Source organism: Chiloscyllium punctatum, chromosome 40 (genome assembly GCF_047496795.1).
Source record: "Chiloscyllium punctatum isolate Juve2018m chromosome 40, sChiPun1.3, whole genome shotgun sequence".
In the NCBI taxonomy this organism is placed as follows: domain Eukaryota; kingdom Metazoa; phylum Chordata; class Chondrichthyes; order Orectolobiformes; family Hemiscylliidae; genus Chiloscyllium; species Chiloscyllium punctatum.
Window position 1 is genome coordinate 45,040,638 of NC_092778.1, and position 17,979 is coordinate 45,058,616.

Sequence of the window (17,979 nt, forward strand, 5' to 3'; positions counted from 1 at the left end):
ACCCTTCTTGTACAGGGGGACAACATGAGCAAATCTCCAGTACTCTGGCACCTCACCTGTATTTAAGGATGCTACAAAGATATCTTTGAGGTCCTCCTCTTTAACTTCTCTCCTAGCTCCCTGAATTCTGCTTTCAGGACCTCATCTCATTTTTTACTTATATCATTGGTGCCTATGTACACCACGACAACTGGCTGTTCACCCTTCCCTTTCAGAATGCTCTATAGCTCATCAGTGACATCCCTGACCCGAGCACCTGGGAGGCAACATACCATCCGGAACATCCAGTACATATAAATACTGCTTAAATGTTATGAGGGTTCTGCCGCTACTACTCTTAGAGTTCCAGATTCCCACCATCCTCTGGGTGAACTTCTTTTCCCCCCCTTCATATTCCTTCTAAACCTACCCCTTAACTTAAATTTGTGCCCTGGTTTGATTTTTCCACCGAAGAGAGTTTCTCTCTGTTCAACCTTCCTCTGACCTTCAATCTTGTACATCTCAAACATGTCCCCTTCAGTCTCCTCTGCTCCAATATACCCAATCTCTCTTCATAACTCAATCTCTGCAGCCCAAACAACATCCGCTGTGCACCCTCTCCACTGTAATCGCATCCCTCCTGTAATGTGGATTATGGAATTGCACACAATACTCTAGCCGTAGCCTAACCAATGTTTTATACATTTCCAACATTATCTCCCTGCCCTTAAGCTCTATGCCTTGGCTAATAAAGGCAAATTTCCTGCATGCCTTCATGACCACTTTATCCACTTGTCTTGCGACGTTAAGCGACCAGTGGAATATGTACATCAAGTCCCTCTGGTCCTTGATGCTTCCCATGGTCCTACCTATTAGTTCCCTAAACTTACTGGTCATCGTGTTTTACATTTTGATCCAATATTTCTCACAAGGCAATACATATTCAAACATTGTACTATGAAAAAGTAGATTTAGCTCCAATTCAGGACATCTGAGGCAGATTTCAATAATATTCTTAAACTTGCACCCTGTAAAAAAGGCTTCCTGAGGTCTTCCTCTTTGATGCAAATAAGGAGTAAGTTTAGTTGGCCTGGGAAGAATTATGGTTGGTGAGAATGGACTAGTAATATACTGTGGTTTTGTCAGCACCACATCCACCCAGAGTAACACAGCTTTGCAGTAAACCTCCTGGGCATTGGCTTGCTGAAATCAATAGACCTCGCATTCTGTAGAATTGACTTGTGTGTATGGTTTCATTAACCTTGCAACACTGAATTACTAAGGAATCCATTCGAAAATATGCTCCTATTGATCCAGACATACACAGAATTTTGGTGACTCTCCCTGAGCCAGCCTGTAAGGGATACAGTCAGTGGGACAACCAGGGAAGCAACGATAAGGCTCTGTTGGAAAAGAAGCACCCAGAAAGCTCTGTTGCGACAGTGTGATATCGTTGCCACCATCTGCCCAGATTTGCGTTGGCAACACAGCAACTTTTGTGAAAGAACAATGCCCTTGTGGTTCTTGCTATAAATTACCAAGACTCTGAAGAGTGAAGATGCATAACATAATTTGAACACCTGCCCTAATTCTGTCTCAATGTAACAACTAGAGCTTAGAATCAAAGCACAGCAAGTTTGAAGATGGAAATACTACCTTTGATTTAATTTAGGGGAGCTGGTGGCAAAGTGGTTCTGTCACTGGATTAGTAATCCAGAACTCCCATGCCTATATTTGGAGAATGTGGGTTTGAATCCAATCATGGCAAATGGTGAAATATGAATTTAATGAAATTTGGTTTTAAAAACTAGCCTGAGGCCAATCATGTAACTATCTGTTGATCCAGTGTACTAATCTCTTTTGGAAAAGGAAATCTTCTTTTAACTCATCTGGCCAGTGCGCATCTTTGGAGCCCAGGAATACACTTAACACTTACCTGCCCTCTGAAATGGTATAGCAAGCCACTCAGTTGTATTATACTGCTTTGAAGTCAAAACAAAGAAATTAAAGTAGTTGGCACCACCTGACATTAACCTAACTACTGGAAACAACAGTGGCAAACCCAGCCCTGTTGATTCTGCAAGACCTCCTTATCACCAACTGGTGGCTTTTGTGAAAGAAGTGCTAAATAAAGAGCTGTCCCACAGATCAGTCAAGCAACAGCCTGACCTAGTTATTCTCAAGGAAGCATACCTTACAATGTCCCAGACATTGCCATCATGATGATAAGAAGTGGCAGTAAAGTGATATGCAGCAGGGAAGGAATTGACCTGGGAGTCCTCAATATTGACTGTAGAATCCATTATGTTTCATGGAATCAAGTCAAACGTGAGTATGGGCAAGGAAACTACCTTCTAATTGCCACCTATTGCTATCTGTCAGTTAATGAATCTGTATGCTTCAATGTTGAATACCACTTGGAGGAAATATTGAGGCAAAGTGGTGGGGGCACACAATATACTTTGATTGGAAGACTTCAATGTCTGGCAACACAGATGATTCAGTAGTACACCATTATTGATTGAGCTGGCCGAATAGTAAAAGACATAGTTGCTAGATGGAGTCTGCGGCATCCAGGAGCAGCAGAACTATATTTGTCTACAATGTTTAACCTCAATAAAAAACTATCATTACGAAACTCTTTCATATTAAGAAAACCATGTATTACTTGTTTCCCAATACTAATTCATCTCAATCAACCTATACCTGGGAATTCATTGTAACTCAGTATAAATCGTAGGAAAACCGCCCAACTTGCTTTCTAAAGTCATTTTCTTAAAAATACTTTATGACAGACTGCTTACCTGGATTGTATAAATAAACCCTGCTCATCTTTCTCCCTCTTTCAGGCGATTGACTAATGAATGTGACGACATCTTAAGCACAGATTCGGATGATGATAAGGACGATGGAATCACTCCATCACAGGCAGTAATCCGTGAAGCAGATACAACAGAGGCCATACGCCAATATATTCTGTCAGACTTATCTCTGTATAGTGAAATTGTGCAGTACAAGCCCTTTGAACTGTCAGACCTCCACCAGAAGCTTAAGGAAAATGGGATAAAGGTTTCCAAAGGGAAACTGCTGGAATTTCTTGATGCCCAGTGTATCACTTTTACCACAGCTAGAGCAAGGAAGGAAATGTTGAAAAGGAGAAAGCAGGGCATTGAAAAACAGCGAAAGGGAAAGCACAGTCAGTGCCACAGGAAGCGGTAAGTGCTGGTGGAGCAGCAACTAAACATTCCTCTTACTAGTAGAAATCATACTGCAATTTCCATCTGATTTGGAAACTGTTTTGTAATGAGTATGATTGATTATACATTCAGGCAAGGAACACCTTAGTAGCACTTTTAACAGTACCACTTTAGACATAACAGCATTAACTGCTGTGCCAGGAAGTAATGTGGTGCTCCTATAGAATATTTCAATAACTGTCGCCCTACCTCAGAACCATCATAAAAACCAGCACTGTTGTAATGAGAGTGTGAAATATGACAAAGGTATGACCTGAAATGAAAATTGAACACATGGACAAGAATTTGGCTGAAAGAAAGTCAAAGATCTGAATTTTTGTTTAAATCATGTTGCTAACAAACTGTAAAATAAGGAGAATTGCACACAGAAGTGCCACTGTTTTGAATATTGTTAGTCATACTACATTGACTGTTCCTTTATCAGCTCTACTGGCAAATCATTTTAGCTGGAGATAGGAGCTTTGCAAGGAAATAAGCAATTTAACCTGAAATAAATGCAGGCAATAAACAGCCTCCTTCATTGTAACGAAGTAATTTAGTCAAATTATGTTCCCTTGTATTTGTTTCCTCTTTAATATTCCAACTTAGGGGTGGTGATCTAATTCAGAAAAAGCATATTTGTACACAATGAGATAAGAAATTCTTTATTACTTGGTATATATGTAAATGAAAAAAAACTAGAATGCATTTTGCCTGTTTGTGTGTGTTTATTTGTAATAAAATGTTAGCTGTTTTGATAACTAGTGACACCTGAAATGGATATTCTTTTACCCAAAATGTTAATGTGTGTAATTATTGGTAAATGCTGCACTTAAGTGTAAATGTAAGAGTGATAGAATTGTAACATTTTAACAAAAAAATAAAAAAGATGCACTTTTAATCATTGTGATGTTTCCTATCCTTCATGAACCTGTGTCTCAAGTAGCTCCCACAAAGACACTCATTTTTTAAAAAAAGTATAAATTCTTAAAAGATACTATCATGAAAGTTTCTTCACTCATTTAATATTAAATCATATTATGCTTGTCATCAGAAATTTTAATAGTTTTCATCTTGGCCCAATGATATAGTTGTAATTATAATGACTTTAGAACCCAGTTGTTTCAAAGTTAGAACTTCAAGTTGTAATGAATGGAATTGTAAATGGTGGAATGAGGAAAATTGAAGCAGATTGTAGATTTATAGGGGCCACAAATATTATTTGTACATTGATTAGCTTCTTGAGCTTTGCCAGTGGAGACCTCAAAAGGGACATCACTTTCTATTAGAATGAACAAGGCTTGAGCTAGAACAAGATTATATTTATGAATAAAGTCATTTAACAGGTAAGAATAGAGTCCATTTATTAGGGTTGAAAAGTTAATAACAAAGACTTCTTTACATTGTTTATTTTGAGCAATCCAATGGCATATTAGAATCAGTTCACACTTTAGATATTGCACAGGTTCCACTTTCACTTGTCAATTATTTGCATACAACAGGACTCAACTGTAATTCAGTAATTGGCAAATATTGGTTATCAACCAAGTCTGAATTTCTTCCTTTCAGCTACTTTGTGTTTTTAATTAATTGTGTTGCTCACCATAGGGAGATCAATGGGTATATCAGTCTTGGTATTCTGTTTGGAGACACAAACTGAATAAAGTGAAATCACCAGTCTTTGATCTACAACATAAAACAGTACAGCATAGGAACAAGCCCATGATGCCATTCTAACCTAAAGCATCCCAGCATCCCCCCCCTGCAAATGGTCTGTATCCCTCTATTCCATGCTTGTTCATATCTCTGTTGAAATGCCTCTTAAATTTTGCTAATCAAATCTGCTTCTACACCTCTCTAGGCAATGTATACCAAACACTTAGCACCCTCTGTTAAAAAAAACTTCCTTCACATATCTCCGTTAAACTTTGTCCCCTCTCACCTTAAACCTACGTCCCCTACTATTTGACATTTTCACTCTAGGAAAAAAGACTGATTATCCATTCCATCCTAAACCTCACTTTTCCACATTCTGTCAGTTTATGATGATCTAGTGAAAAAAAATCTAAAATTAAAAATAAAAGTGCTATAAAAATACAGGAAGGTTTATTTTAAAGAATCATTGTTCAATTAAAAGGAAATAACCCCAAAATTGAGCTCTAGATCATTCTGTTATATCCTTTTTGTCCTCTCCCAACATCACAATGCAGCTAATGTGAAGGTTTCAGTCAGCTAGCTATTGGATTTTCATCATATTCCCATTTGGACTGTTTGCATAATTTTCACAGATTATAACATGGACAATTATTCCATTGTGGTTATGAGCTCTTGTCCTGTTGAAGGACAGTTGCAGTTTATAATTTTTTTAACCTAGAGTTGAGTAAGAGTATTCAATTTCACTAATGTATGGGACTAATGGATGTAGGTTTGCTCGCTGAGTTGAAAGGTTCATTTCCAGACGTTTCATCACCAGACGTAACATCTTCAGTGGGCCTCTGGGTGAAGCACTGCTACTGATTCCTGCTTTCTATTTATATGTTTAGGTTGGTGATGCTATTTCCAGTAGTGATGTCATTTCTGGTTCTTTTTCTCAGCGGGTGATAGGTGGGGTCTAATTTGATGTGTTTGTTTATAGAGTTCTGGTTGGAAATGCCATGCTTCAAGGTCGGTAACAAACACTACATTGGACAAACAGGCAGAAAACTAGCCACCAGGATACATGAACATCAATGAGCCACAAAAAGACATGACCCTCTCTCACTAGTATTCTTACATACAGATAAGGACACTACTTCGACTGGGGCAACACATCCATCCGAAGATAAGCCAAACAGAGACGCGCACAAGAATTCCTAGAAGTATGGCATTCCAACTGGAACTCTATCAATAAACACATCAAGTTAGACCCCATCTACCACCCCCAGAGAAAAAAAACAGGAAATGACATCACCAACCCAAAGAAACCCCAAAACATACAAATCGAAAGCAAGAATCAACAGCAGTGCTTCGCGCAGAAACTCGCTGAAGATGTTACCTGATAGGGTGATGAAACGTCTGGAAATGAACCTTCCATCTCAATGAGCAAACCTACATCCAGAACTTCAACCTGAGCTACAAATCCCAAAACTCTGTATGGAACTAATCTTCCTGAGTATGAGCAAACTGTTAGTAATATTTCTACAGTTAACGGGAAGAACAAGATCCCAGGAACACAAACAATTATGGTGCGTGAAAATATGAAATATTACTGTCTCAATACCTATCTTTCATTTGCAAACTTTTTTCTTGTAACAGAAAATGATTGAGTCATCGAGACTTGAAACTTTAGCTTGCTCTCTCTCCACGGATGCTGCCTGACCCACTGATTTCCAGCATTTTTTATTTATTTTTATTTAGCACTCAGTGTGGAGTATTATTTACCTTGGTAACTTAATAATTCATCTCTTTTTCTGCTGCCTTTTTACTTGGGTGCCTACCTTAAACTAGGGGTTTTTTTTTGTGGTTACTGCCAGGGTCTCTGCTTGTTCAAAAATAAAAGGGTAATGGACAGATCTTACGGGACTGCACTCTTTTTGTTAATTTAAAACATAATTTAATCATGGTCAAATGCTCAATTTCTGATGAGGTTTAAAACTACAATTTGTGGTCCTACTTGTTTCACAGACTATAATGTGTCATCTGCCCTTTGGAATGTTCAATTAGATTTATCTACCCTTCACTTTCTCACCTCACTCACTTCAAACAATTCAATTTGCTCCACATGACATCATACGGTGGAAGGTGCTAGATGTTACCAAGGAAATAATACTGACAATTCATTCATGGTCCTGGATCTTGCTCCTGGATGAGCCCTTGCATGACCCTCTCTCACTAGTATTCTTACATACAGATAAGGACACCACTTCGACTGGGGCAACACATCCATCCTAAGACAAGCCAAACAGAGACGCACACAAGAATTCCTCGAAGTATGGCATTCCAACCGGAACTCTATCAACAAACACATCGAGTTAGACCCCATCTACCACCCCCAGGTTTAATGGCAGACATTTAAGGGGCTGATTCAAAATATACAGAAGATATGAGCATGAAAAGTTTCAAGGGACAGACCTGTCATACATGACGAACTAGAAATATTAAAAGATAGTGTCAAACTTAAAGGATATTGTGCAAAGACAGGTGACAGGTCAGAAGACAGATATAGAACAACTGGTGGCTACACCACCAGTATCTACTCATGTTTCTGAATGCGCACAGCATTTGAGAAAGAACAGATCAAGAGAGTTTAAATAGAAATGAGTAATTATGATCTGGCTGCAGGATGGAATGGATTGGACCTGAAGGGTCTCGGACAAAGAACAAAGAAAATTTACAGCCCAGGAACAGGCCCTTCAGCCCTCCAAGCCTGAGCCGATCCAAATCTATTGTCTAAACCTGTTGCCCAACTCCTAAGCATCTGTATCCCCTTTGCTCACTACCTACTCATGCATCTGTCCAGACGCATCTTTAAAAAAAAATCTATCATGCCTGCCTCTATCACCTCTGCTGGCAACGTGTTCCAGATACTTTTTAGGAATGACAGGGAAATAGGAAATGGTGGGGGGGGGTGTTAATTAATAATGTTAATAACACCATTGAAAAAGATGAGAAGTTCAGGAAACTATGACAGGGAAAAAGTTTGGGTACAAATCAAATGATAAAAGATAATTGAGAGTGGCATACAGCCTCCCTAACATTACCCATGCAAGAGTGTGAATTATAATGGAATAAATAATGAGACCTTGTCAAGAATGGCACAGTGATAATTTTAGGATATTTTAATCTACATACTGAGTGGAAATATCAGTGGGAAAAGTAACCTTAATGAGAATTTCACAGAATATTTTCAGGACATTTCTTAGAACAGAATGTTCTGGAGCCAACCAGACAGTAGGCTATACTAAACCTGGCATTGTGAAATGAGATAGGTTTAATTGATGATCTCCATGAAGGAGCCCCTAGATAGTAGAGACAATGATGTGACTGAATTTTTACATCAAATGAGGGAGAAAGAGGAGTGCATCCGAGAGTTATTATAAATTTAAAGTGGGACAAATAAGAGGGAAGGAAAAGCATAACTGGCTAAAATAAATTGGCAAATTAAGTTAAAGCACAGATCAACAGAGGTTTAATGGCAGACATTTAAGGGGCTGTTTCAAAATATCCAGAAGATACGAGCATGAAAAGTTTCAAGGGACAGACCTGCCATACATGACGAACTAGAAATATTAAAAGATAGTGTGAAACTTAAAGGATATTGTGTAAAGACAGGTGACAGGTCAGAAGATGGATATAGAACAAAAATAAGCAAAGATTGACCAAAAATGTTTTAAAAACAGGAAAAATGAGAATACCAGAGACATCTAGCCAGAAATATAAAAATTGACAAAAGTTTCCATTAATATTTTTTAAAAGCAAGTTAACAAAGTGAGCATTGGACTTAGAAAGAGAATTAATGATGGAAAGGAAATGGCAGATTAATTAAACAGATATTTTGCAACATGTTAAAATATCTCAAAAGTGGGACATTATTAAACTCTCAAAATCATTATTTGAAAGTATATTAATAGTAAAAAAATGATCAGAGGCAGAGAACAAAGAAAAACTACCCCTTTATTATATACTGCAAGATAAATAAATACATCCTAAAATATTTTATTCCCATAAATTTTTTGCACCTTAAGCATTTAAAGATTTACTTCCAGTGTTTAATATATACGAATCACATGCTTCTGTATCTTTAACTATCAAATTTAAAATCATTTAATAACATTAAAAATTAAAATTAAACTGTAATTAAAACATTTCACTAAATATTTAATAAGGACACATTATTCAGTCTTTGGTTCCCTGTGGAACTATTGTCTCAATCAGCTCCCAGCTTCTTGTTCAAACCAGCAGTACACCAAATAGAACTCCTGCATTTAAACCCCATTTTATCATGCAGTTTGTCAAGTACTCATTAAGTTTCAGGCTCCCTATTATTTTCTAAGTACATTGAATAACACTGGCATCTCAGTTATTCATGGACTGTTTATTTTGAGAGATTATTTTAGTACGTCAGATTTTTTTTTAAACAGTGTGAAGATCCCCATTCCACCAGTCACTGTATGGGGGAACCCAATCAAATTATTTTGCCCAGTACGTTGACAAAGTTTTTACCATAAACTCTATCTCCTCTTCCCTACAGAGAGTTTACTTGTTGTCCATGACCTGATGGATGTTATTGTCCCAAGACTCTTTCTGAAGTAATAACTCTGTGCCTGTCACATTGAGAGATCTCTAACCCACATTCTCCGAGGCAACTGAACAGCCTGTTTGTATATCAAACCTCTCCAATTTCCTCTTGATCTTGACTAAACTGTTGCTAGATCCAGCTAAGGATGTGAAGTGTTAACTCCTTGACCTTATGCCTTGCTTGATGGTAGCATGAAAGACTGTCAGAAGAAAACTATACAAAAATCCTCCGCTCCTCAGATATTGAAGTGAAGGGATCCTCGAAGAAAAAGGATATTCTGGATAGAGCAGCCATAGTATCAGAAATAAATTGTTTTCACGCTCCTTTTTAAATGTCTTCACATCCTCAGCTCCCTCTGGGTAATCTCCTCCAGATCCGCAGTCTTCTGGAATCTCTTGCATTTACAATTTTGACATTTCTCTCACTCCAGCATTGGTGCTTTTGCCTTCAGTTATTTTGGTGCTAAGCTCCATAATTCCCTGTAAACATCTCTACTGCTCTTTCCTGCTTTAGGCGGTGCTTAAAGCTCAACTCTTGATCAACTGTCATAATTATATCTCCTTCATGTGACTCAAGAGTTAAATTTTCTTTTATAATGCTCCTGTGAAGCACCTTGATTTATTTACATTTTATCATGTTAAAAGGTGACACTATATCAAGACATTATCAACACATTTTATCTGTTGTATTCATTTGTATTGCTGTTCCTTCAGTGTTTCGGGTTAAAATCCTGAAATTAACCCCCAAACGGTATTTGGATCATAAATCACAGAATCCCTACAGTGTAGAAACAGGCCCTTCGGCCCACCAAGTCCACAATGACCCACTGATGAGTGTTAAGATGATGTCGATTCACTGTACCTTTAAGAAAGTTGAAAGTTAGTAGAACTACCTGACAGCACCAAGTGGTCTGAACAAGATATAATGTAAACATTTGGTCCAGCAGCTGGTGTAGCTCGTTGCTTGGAGATAAAAACAAATTTGAAACAGGTCAACCAATTTAAATTATATCCCCCCCCCCCCCCCCCCCCAAATAAAAACTCCCATAAAGTTTAAATTTAGTATATCGACAATATTAAAAGCCAATGACACAATCTGATGCTTTGGGGGTAAGACCAGGAAAAATTGAACAGTTGAGAGAGAACTGCCAAAAGACCAACAGAAGTAGGCTGCTAGTCAGAGCTCTCTTAAAAGGTACCTTTCTTTATCAGTGACCTGTGAAACAGAAATCCCTAAGGAGAATAAAACAGAGGAAGATATAAAGAGAAGATCTGACAGCTGGCTGGTTTTGAAATTTGAATTTTTGGTAAATCTCATCAGGAGTTTTATCGGACTAGTATTGTAGAAGGGTTGGAGACATGTTGGAGGAAGGAGTTATAAATAGTTGTTAGTTAATTATTGTCTGTTCTACTTTAAGAAATAAAGAAGTTGTCAATTTTTACTTTAAATAGTTCTTGGCCTCTCTAATTACTGCATGGGATAAATCTTTTTGGTGTTGCTGGTTTAAAATTAACAGAGGGGTTTACCCAGTGTTGTAACAAGAGCAACCCACCCAGACCCATTCTCCTATTTCTCTACATTTACTCCTAATTAATGCACCTAATCTACACATCCCTGAACACTATGGACAATTTAGAATGGCCAATTCACCTAACCTACACATCTTTAGACTGTGGAAGGAAACTGGAGCACCTGGGGGAAACCTGTGCAGACACAGGGAGAATGTGCAAACTCCACACAGACAGTCACCTGAGGCTGGAATCGAACCCAGGTCCCTGGCACGGTGAGGCAGCACTGCTAACCACTGAGCCACTGTGTACTTATACCAAATGGACTGCAGTGGTCCAATAAGGCAGCTGCGAGGGGCAATAAGTGTGGGCACAGCTAGCAATGCCCACATCTCTTGAATGAATAAAAAAGAAACTAATCTCAGCTGCAAAGGAATTTTTAAAAGGATTATCTACCAACTAAACAGGTGTACATGTGCACATGGGATATAAATGTAGCTTCTCCATTTACTCTAAAAACATCAAATGCTGGAGATCACAGCAGGTCAGACAGCATCTATGGAGAGCATGCAAGTTAACGTTTTGAATCTGGATGACTGTGCAGAGCTGAAGGGAAGTGTGGATGGAACAGCATTTAATGATATAGTTTGGGGTGGATGGTATAGAGGTAGTAGGTGTCAGGTGCTGGTGGAGAAAAGATGTTTATAATTCAGATTATTCTCACATTCTGATCACTTAATATGAACTATCAACATCTTTTTTTCACCAGCATCCTACATGTTACCCCCACCTCCATCCCTCCCAAAAACTAAAACGGTGGTTTGGATTCGAGAGCAGGAAACTTAAGTTTAGAAGTAGAGTTGGCATAAACAACAGAAATAGCAGCGCTGATTTAATAAATTACTTCTCAGTGAAGACTTCACAAATCTGAGCCAGGGTTAGGAGAGTCTTCACAATTTGTCCTGGGACTCATTGATCTGAAGAGGTCAGTCTTCCAACCAAATCTCTCCTCCTGGGCTCCTGCTGGAAAGTGTGCATATTTAATAAAAGACAACACAGATTTTATTCCATAAAACTTCATGGATCATACAGCACAGAAACAGGCCATTCAGCCCAACTGATTCAATACAACAGTTATGGTCCACACAAGACTCCTACACACCTAAAAAAACGTTATCTTCTCAATCTTTCCTAATGTATGTATCTAGTTTCAATTAAGTCAGCAGGGATAGAGAAGGATATTAAACTCAGTTTATTCATGAGTTTGTCCACAGGCTGTGCTCTGAGAAACACAATCACTTAATAATTAGGGTACATACTTCTGATGGCACCTACCTTGCTTAGGTGCGCAATTAGTCAGTAGCTAAATGTTTAATTTAAATTGAATGTCAAAACTTCAAGATGTGCAATGGCCTTGCAATTTTGGCACAAATATCAGAACTGTTTGCCACTTTACCCCTACTTTTTACTGCATGATTACAGTTAGCACCCAACATCAAAAGATGTTTAACCCTTCACACTAATCTTTGTCATGGAGAATTAAGGCGAAGGGATAATGTTTACACAATACAGGTAAAGATATTTCACATATATATATTTACTTAAAATCTACTACTTTTGTGTCCAAGGAAAATAAACCAATCTCAATATTCAAAAAGTACTGATTTCATCTTTCAATTTTACCAATAAGTACACAGACATGTCAAGGTTGACAGGGTATGCTTCATCAATGAAGCCTGAGGTTACATGTCCCACAATAGTATCTATTGCTGATTCATTACTCATTGATATGAAATGCAAACCATGATATCTTGATTTGCGATTCGTTCACATGGTCAGTGGCTCTCACATGCTCAATAATATTGTATTAAACCATCTAGAGCTTGAAACCAAAAGAGAAAATGCTGGAAAATCGCAGCAGGTCTGGCAGCATCTGTTTAACTGTTTTCTCTTTTGGCTTCAGATTCCAGCATCCGCAGTAATTTGCTTTCATCTAGAGCTTGAAATTCATTTGCATTATTCAAAATGCTCACGTAGAAATACAGTCTGACACAATGTAAAATTTGTAAAATCTGAAAATATATTTATCTTTTCATGGAAGGAAGGTACAGAAAATCTGTCATTTAAAAATCACAAAGAAATAACATTTTCTATTTAATGACTCAAAAAGAATTTTACTACCTGACAACTTGTAGTTAAACAGGAGCAAAGTAAATTCCAGTTCCACAGTTACCAAGCTCACCAATCGGAGGATATAATTGTTTAACTGTCTACGTCCTTTTAAATACTACTCTGCTCTCGCTTCCTACTGTGTAAGTTGAGAACTGTAATATAAATTAAGCAATGGATGGCTACAATCACACAACAGAAAAATTGTGAATGCTAATAGCTTGGCAATTTGGTTGAGTGAGACAAATTGGGACAGTGTCAGGTTCAATTCCTGGGCCCGTGTGAGGTAACTGATTTATACTAAGAGAAGTAACTAGGGACCAATAATTGTCCTGAGAGCTCAGACAATGGCTAGGTTAGGGAAAGGGGCTCCAGTGGTAATGAATAACAACAGTTCTTACCTGCTTTCCCATTGGAGCCAAATAATCTGCTACCTTTAATCAAGATCATTTGGCAAAGGTACTAAGAGACAACCGGTACCCAGTGACAAGCATCCGCCACCAGAAGAGAAATGAACAAATAAAAATTCAATCAGAAAGTAAAATGTGGCTTCAAGTGAAAGAGGCAGCAGCAAAATTTCATCGGAAGCTGATATTGGTCACAATCATTCAAATGACGGATCATGTAATGGTGACCACAAGACCATTCTCTCGCTCTCTCACACACATATATACATATATAAAAATATATATATCAACACACTAAGTGCACATGAAAACTCACATTTCACATTGAGTTGAATGATGGGAAGGCTGAAGGAGGGCGGCTTGATTTTTGGAGTGATGTTTTCTTAGACACTCATTCTGGATAATGCTACAGCTGTTAGGCCCCCCAAATCTACAGTTGGGGATTCAGGGAAATACCAACTGACACTTCAATCAAGTCACGTTTCTTTATAATTGCACAGCAGAGTGTATTCACAGTGCATTTTTCACCACATACGTCACAAACCGAACACAAATGTGGTGGCTAAAGGGATTGGTAATGCAGGAATGAGTCCATGTCTGTGTACAAGTGCAGCAATGTACAATGACAGTGATTCTACAATTCCAGCCAAAAGAATTGGAACAGTACTGGAGTTTGGAACTACAATTACCTGGTTTGACAAGCCACCTGCCAAATAAGTAGATTCTTTGGATCCACTGAAAATGAATGTAGCAAAAATAAGCAGGAGGAAGAAGCAGAAAATAGGCAGCATTTCAGAGAACAAGAAATTGCCAAACTCTGAGAAAGCAATATGGGAGTGTGGTGGGGGTGGGATAGCCCTAAGAACAAGCACAATGGGCTAAATGGCTTCTTACTGTGTTGAATCATTTAATGACACTTCACTTTTGTACATAAAAAGGTGCAACACGAGTGAGAGCTGGATTTCAGATCCATTGCTCAGAGGACATTGCCCAAATCTAACCTTGTCCAACAAATACAATCCTTTTTCAAAGCTGACAGATAGAACACCAGTAGAATTGAAATGAGCACTGGAACAACCCAAGAGTATTTTGGTATTTAAGTATAGTTCTGAGCGATTTCGCTATTCGAAGTCTGCAAGACATTTTCAGTGCCCAAATAAATGGTGAAGCTGGAGCGTACTCTGTTTAAACAAACTGAAGTGATAGCTTCTCCACAGCATCACCAGTCCTGCCTTGCCTTAAATCCCACAGACTCGATTTAATTTCTTCCCAACAAAGAAATCCAGGCTAAAAACATCCCTTAGACATAGAATTTATAGTACTATAGCAATGTTCAGACAAACTGGTTTATGCTAGTGTTTAGGCTTCACACGAGTCATATTTGGACGATGTCAGCATAATAACATCTTGATGCTGTTTGCGATGCCATTTCGGAGTACAGCACTGGAATCTTACCGCAACATCCCAAGGTATTTCTGACATTACGAGTGAACTAGGATATTGGCAGGATGACACTATATGTTAAATGAGCAAACATACAGAGATTGCTTAAGGGTCTTGTAGCACAATAGTAGTGCCTGTACCTCTGAGCCAGAATGTCCGGGTTTAAGTCCCACCAGCACCAGACATGCGTCATAGCATCTACAAAATGTATATATCTACCAGACTGCTCACCATATCTCAAGAAAAGGTCACTTTTAATAAAATGGCAGAGCAGTTTTTAATGGAGGCAGAGACTCTGATTGACAGATGCTGCTCTATAAAAACAAAATTTGAAAGGTTGCTTTTCCCACGTTCAGGCTAAGGCACATTGGTGGCACAACAGAGGGCTTGATATGGAAGTTGCTGAGTGTGTGTTAAAAATAAGGATCAGTCTCAGAAGAGATTGGCCATTTCGGACAGATGAGGATAAATTTCTTCATTCAAAGAGGTAAGCTACAATTCTTTAGAATTCTGTAGCCTACAGGATGCTCAGTTGATGACTATATTTTCAGACTGAGATTGATAAGAGGTTTGAGCACTAAGGGAATCAATAGATCTGGAGAAAGAAAGCAAACATAGCAATGAGGTAAAGTATCACACATAATCACTAAATAGTTCAGAAGGCTCAAGTGACTGAATGATCTACTCTAGCTCCTGATTCTTACATACTGATAACAAGCATGTGAAATAGCAATATGTCACATTCACCAGCATTTGTTTTCCTCATTTTACAAAGCTCAAACATCATTTCGCAAAGTTCGGACATTCCAGAGCTGATGAGTTAATGACCACTTCGCCCCTTAAAAGGGGCAGGAAGATGGGGAGAAGATGATAGATAAAAGTGAGTTGAATTCCTGAAGTTCTCTCTGTGCATCATCTTTGACTATTTGGCTACACTTTTACACACTATAGTTAAACATGGGGTACTGCTTTTAAGAAAACTTAAATAAAAAGGAACTCTGTCACTAACTCTCACTACAGTATGATCCAGTTACAGTGAACCTCAAAGTTGATCAGGCAGGCCTGTGACCAATAATAAGAACATAGGAAAGGTCATCCGTACAAGTGACATAATAACAAAACTAATAACTGAGTGATTTTGAAGCAAAGGTAGGTGGATGAGGTATAGATGCAGATCAGCAATATTCTGACTGAGTTGTGGAACAGGCTAGAGGCAATGAATGGCCTCCTCCTGTTCCAAAGAATGTCCCTCAGAACAGGAATTACATTTGAGAATTACAACAAGGAAATATGAAATGTGGAAAAGTCAACAGCTAAAGAAATACCGATATGAATGGGATTCAAAGGTTCAGGAAAGGCCACTGATTAATACTGAAAACAAATAATTAAACAAACAGTTGCATTGTCAGGACATTTCAAGGCAGATAATACTCAAATTTCTTTTTGAAATGTTGTTACTCTTAAGCAGTTGTATGCTGCAGGCATTAAAACAGTTTGTGCATAACTTTCCTGATGATTGAATTTGTCTTTGCCTACTTCTCCAGAGATGAGTTTCACACTAAGAATATGAAAATCAAAATTATAAAAGAGATTTTGGTGCCACTTCAGAAATGGTTTGGTTATGGATATGTAGATATCTTCTGTACACAGAGATAAGCACCAATCAAACCAAAACACAGGCCTTCACAGAATCCAAATTTCCATTACTCTGAGCAAAAACCTGCAGAAACAACAGAAGGTTATGACCTCTGCATCAACAATGTTAAAAAGTATGATATAACACCTTAGTGTACTTTTTTTTCCCCTCAAAATGAAAAAATACATCAAAACATCTGAATTGCAAATTCCAGGTATAAGAATATTGAGAAAAACAGTTTGTCAGATCTCAGCAACGTACCCTGGCTTTCATTTGCCCAAAAGCTTTTAGATAATTTCACAGAACAAAGGGATTTTACTTTACAGTCAAAAACATGTTCAGAATCTCACACTAAAATAGATCACCAGAAAAATGTGCCACTGGCAGTATAACCCTGGGCTCTATTGGTAGATCTTGCTCGTAGACCAGAGGGGAAATATGCCCTTAAAAAAAAGGACGTGTTCACCAAATATTGAAAAGGGCAAAGTGCAAAGCTAACACACTGACGTTAGCTGCCAAATGGGGAGTGAGTACAGCGCAGACTGGTCAGGTGTCTCTTTTGGCAGATTTTCTTACCAGCAAAGATAAGAAAGCCTATTCCTACATGTCTTGTCAAAATACTTGGGCACCAGAAGCTGTTTATACAGTTCTTCCACCATTAAAGCTAATGGCTTCTCTCCCTACATCCCTACCCAAATCCCAAAGATTGCTCTGAATAAAATCCAACAGGATGGCAGATAAGTGCACGTTCCCCTATCTTTGCTCAGCTCCACCTCTTGGACACTGTCCCCTTCATGCTGATCCGCTGTCTCCTGTTGTTATTTCTGCCTGGCAAGTGCTTTATAGATGCCGAGTCCCAAGAATGCAATGATGGTGGCTCCAAATGTAATACGTAGCCAGAAGGACGTGATGCTGAGTTCTGCCTCATTCAGATCACTGCAAGAGGGAATCAGAAAAAGAGAGGAAGAGGGATCAGTTAAGAGAACAGGGAGACAGCTATAGGCCATAGCTGTGGCTATGTAAAGGGACCAAAGTTATCCCATCTATGAATATGCAAACAGTGGAAACACTGTAAAGTGCAGAAACAGACCCTTTGGTCCAACCTGTCCATGCTGACCACATATCCCAACCCAATTCTAGCCCTGCCTGCCAGCATCTGGCCCACGTCCCGCCAAACCCTTCCTATTCATAAACCTATCCAGGTGCCTTTTGCAATTGTACCAGCCTCCAGCACTTCCTCTGGCAACTCATTCCATACACGCACCACCTGACGTGAAAACCATCAATGCAAATGCAAATTTCCTGGGGCTGAATTCAACAGACT

General features: G+C 38.6%; 2 protein-coding genes across 9 annotated transcripts in view; one reads left to right on the forward strand and one right to left on the reverse strand.

Moving 5' to 3' along the window:
• Positions 1-4,116, forward strand: part of slx4 (SLX4 structure-specific endonuclease subunit homolog (S. cerevisiae)) — a 31,216-nt gene extending 27,100 nt beyond the window's left edge. For all 7 annotated transcript variants that reach the window (XM_072559739.1, XM_072559735.1, XM_072559734.1 and 4 more), the window contains one exon: positions 2,829-4,116. In XM_072559739.1, the coding sequence (XP_072415840.1) occupies positions 2,829-3,198 (370 nt within the window). In that variant the 3' untranslated portion in view covers positions 3,199-4,116. The remainder of the gene's footprint in view (positions 1-2,828) is intronic.
• An 8,941-nt stretch (positions 4,117-13,057) lies between these two features.
• Positions 13,058-17,979, reverse strand: part of rhot2 (ras homolog family member T2) — a 40,351-nt gene continuing 35,429 nt past the window's right edge. For both annotated transcript variants that reach the window (XM_072559744.1, XM_072559743.1), the window contains exon 19: positions 13,058-17,591. In XM_072559744.1, the coding sequence (XP_072415845.1) occupies positions 17,474-17,591 (118 nt within the window). In that variant the 3' untranslated portion in view covers positions 13,058-17,473. The remainder of the gene's footprint in view (positions 17,592-17,979) is intronic.